General features: G+C 34.7%; 1 protein-coding gene across 1 annotated transcript in view; it reads left to right on the top strand.

Moving 5' to 3' along the window:
• Positions 1 to 3,092, top strand: part of LOC103212632 (ribosomal protein S6 kinase alpha-6-like) — a gene marked incomplete at its 3' end in the record, with an annotated part of 321,101 nt that overhangs the window by 261,419 nt on the left and 56,590 nt on the right. The window contains exon 14 of the mRNA XM_007958609.1: positions 1,632 to 1,793. Coding sequence (XP_007956800.1) covers positions 1,632 to 1,793 — 162 coding nt within the window. The remainder of the gene's footprint in view (positions 1 to 1,631; positions 1,794 to 3,092) is intronic.

Below are 3,092 nucleotides of genomic sequence, written 5' to 3'. Positions count from 1 at the left end.
ACAGCTACTGGCTGCTGAGACGGACAAGCCCAAGGTTGACAAGTAAAAAGGCACAGTTCCGATGTTACCAAACCACACGGCAGGCCATTAATTCATGTCCATTGAAAGTCCCCAGGTCAGCAGAGTGGAGAATGGTCTGTAGCTTATGGCATGCTTGAACCCTGCATGTCGCTGTGTCATTGTTCAGCAGTCTGCCATGCTCTGCCACATTAATGGCAGACATTTTATTTTTCAGTATTTCTACATGTTAGCCATGAAAAGGTATTATAGATTCAAAGATGAGTAAGAAATGTTCCTTGATCTAAAATGTCTTTCAGTGTAGTAAATTTTAGAATAAAAATAGCATTAAATTAAATGCAGAAGACAGTAATAATAGGAAAATTATCAGAGAATTTCAGAAATTTTTCTAGTTCCAGTATTTCTTTTTAGTTCTTTTTTATTATTTCTATTTTTTTTTTTTACTACAACTTCCCATGTTTCCACTGGGATTTTCATGCATTCAAAACATGTTTTGTTTTACTTCTTCAAAGATAAGTTATACTACTAATAATTAAAAAACAAAAACAAAAAAAACCTCACTGCCATCAAGTCGATTCCTACTCATAGCGACTCCCATTAGGTTTCTGAGTTGGTAAGTCTTTACAAAAGTTGATTGCCCCACCTTCCATCCATGGAGTTACTGGTGGGTTTGATTTGCCAACCTTCTGGTTAGCAGTCAAATACCTTAGGCACTGTTCCACCAGAACTCCTTGATAGATAGTTATAATAGCCACTTTTACACCATTAACTGTTAGTTCCAATATGTGATTCATCTCAGAGTCAGACTTGATTTTCTTTTTTCTTGAGACTGTGTTTAGTTCTTCATATATCAGTAAATTTGGAATTGTATCCTATACATTATGAATATTAAGTTGTAGAGATTTCTTACTGTTTTTTTTTTTTTTTTCTCGATAGAGTATTATTGTTTCCTTTGTTTTAGTGGGCAGTTATTTTGGCTTGACTTAGACTGCAAACTCTTTTTCTTTAGCAGGAACTTTGGACCTCCCACACATTTGTAATTCATTGGTCAGTTCTAGTTCTTCTCTTGTCCTCTAATCCAAAAAGACTGTGCATTTTTCTGCATGTATTCCTTACTATCATGTGTGCCCTGGGGACTCTATTTAGTTCCAGGTTAAAAGCCACAGATGTAGGAACCCACTCCTAAAACTCTCCATCTTCCCTCCTCCAACCAAATATGTTCTCCCCACCAGAATCTGTTCACTCTCTTCTACCTTTAGTTATTTGCTTTTTTGTAGTATGTCCAGGTTTCATAGCTATTTACTGTTAGGAAAGGAGGATGGTGGATAGTCTATCATATTCAGAAGTGGAACTTAAATTTGAATTTTGATATTTTGAGATTGAAAATGGTTAACACAATTGGTGAGTTGAATAGAAACTAGAGCATATATCTAATACAAATCATGTTCTATGTGTACTTCAGGTTGTTAAGATTGGACAGAGTGTCATTCTCGAATTTGTTAAGTGATAAATGTCCTTTCCATAGAAATAGGTTAACTTAAAATGTTTTATTTCACAGATAATAAGTTGGCTATAGAAGCTTAATGCTTTTTTTTTTTCACTTTATGTTCAAGGTTGTCCATCGTGATCTTAAACCTAGTAATATCTTATACATGGATGAATCAGCCAATGCAGAATCCATAAGGATCTGTGATTTTGGGTTTGCAAAACAACTTCGAGGAGAAAATGGACTTCTCTTAACTCCATGCTACACTGCAAACTTTGTAGCACCAGAGGTATTCTTTAAAACTTGAATATTTGCCTTTCATGCTTCTCCTTTATTTCAATGTATGTAGTTGTTGTTATGTGCCATCGAGTCGGACCCGACTCACAGCAACCCCTCCTTGGGTTTCCAAGGCAGTATCACTACGGAAGTGGAATGCCCCATCTTCCTTCCGAGGAGTGGCTGGAGGGTTTAAACCACCAGCCTTCTGGCTAGCAGTCAAGTGCCTTAGGCACTATGCTACCAGAGTATATGATGTAATAATATGTTAGGATAGACAGGTAAAAAATGAGTTATCTTGTCCTTTCTTAACTAGAAACTCTTTAAACCTGTGGGTTCTGATAACCCATAATACTGATAATCAGACTAGTACCTAGCACCTATACCTGACTGTAATATGATCATCAGACTATTCTGTTTCTGGAATTGTATACTACTATTCTCCAAACTATAGAATTTTAGAGTTAGGAGGGAAGCTAGATATAGTTGCAACCTTAACATATTAAATATCCTGAACAAGGAAGTGAGGCTCAAAGTGCTTTAAATAATTTACTTAAGAATAGTCATTCTGTTATCGACGCCAGATAGATTTTCAGATATTCTAGTTTGTGTAGAACCTGAGATAATTCATACAGGTTAACATTATACCTAACATAAAAGTACAGGTCTTGCCAGTGTCATCTCTGATTGTTTCTGGGATCTTATAACTCCCAATTTTTTATTTTTTTAGGAAAAAACAAAAAACTGCACAGTATTTTTGTTTTTTGTTTCTATTAAATTAATGTTTTTTTCTTGGTAAATAACATTCCTGAACAGATCTTTGGGGAAAGAGTCAGGAAAAATGAGGCTAGGGAGGCTCAAGGGTGCAGGTTTCAAATTTAGGAAGCTCTAACAGTTCTGAAAATGAGGATGGAATCTTTGACAGTAGCAGCTCCTCAGCAGCAGAAGTAGAATTGGTAAAAAGTAAATCAAGGATGGCATTGTTCATAGAGATTTTTCATAAATTTCGCTTGTAAGTCAAGAACTCTTCTTACATGTTACAGATTATTCTAATTGCTATAAATTATCAGATTTTTAGTACAAACCAAAATATCTGATAATCTTCAAATTTTTAAAATTGAATTTTCTGAATCTAAGAAGGAAAAAAAGAAAAAAGAATTTGAGGATGCATTCCTATCTCATGTGCCTGTTTATTTTATTTTATTTTATTTTCATAGCAAATACAAGCCCCTTCAGGATAATATTGGACATGAGAGATAACATAAAACATTAGATTTAAATATCAATGAATCTCTATTTTCACCATTATTGG

Source organism: Orycteropus afer, unplaced genomic scaffold (genome assembly GCF_000298275.1).
Source record: "Orycteropus afer afer isolate SDZICR_OR568_19922 unplaced genomic scaffold, OryAfe1.0 scaffold01043, whole genome shotgun sequence".
NCBI lineage: Eukaryota > Metazoa > Chordata > Mammalia > Tubulidentata > Orycteropodidae > Orycteropus > Orycteropus afer.
Note: the sequence above shows the minus strand (reverse complement) of the source record. Positions and strands in the feature narration are given on the sequence as shown.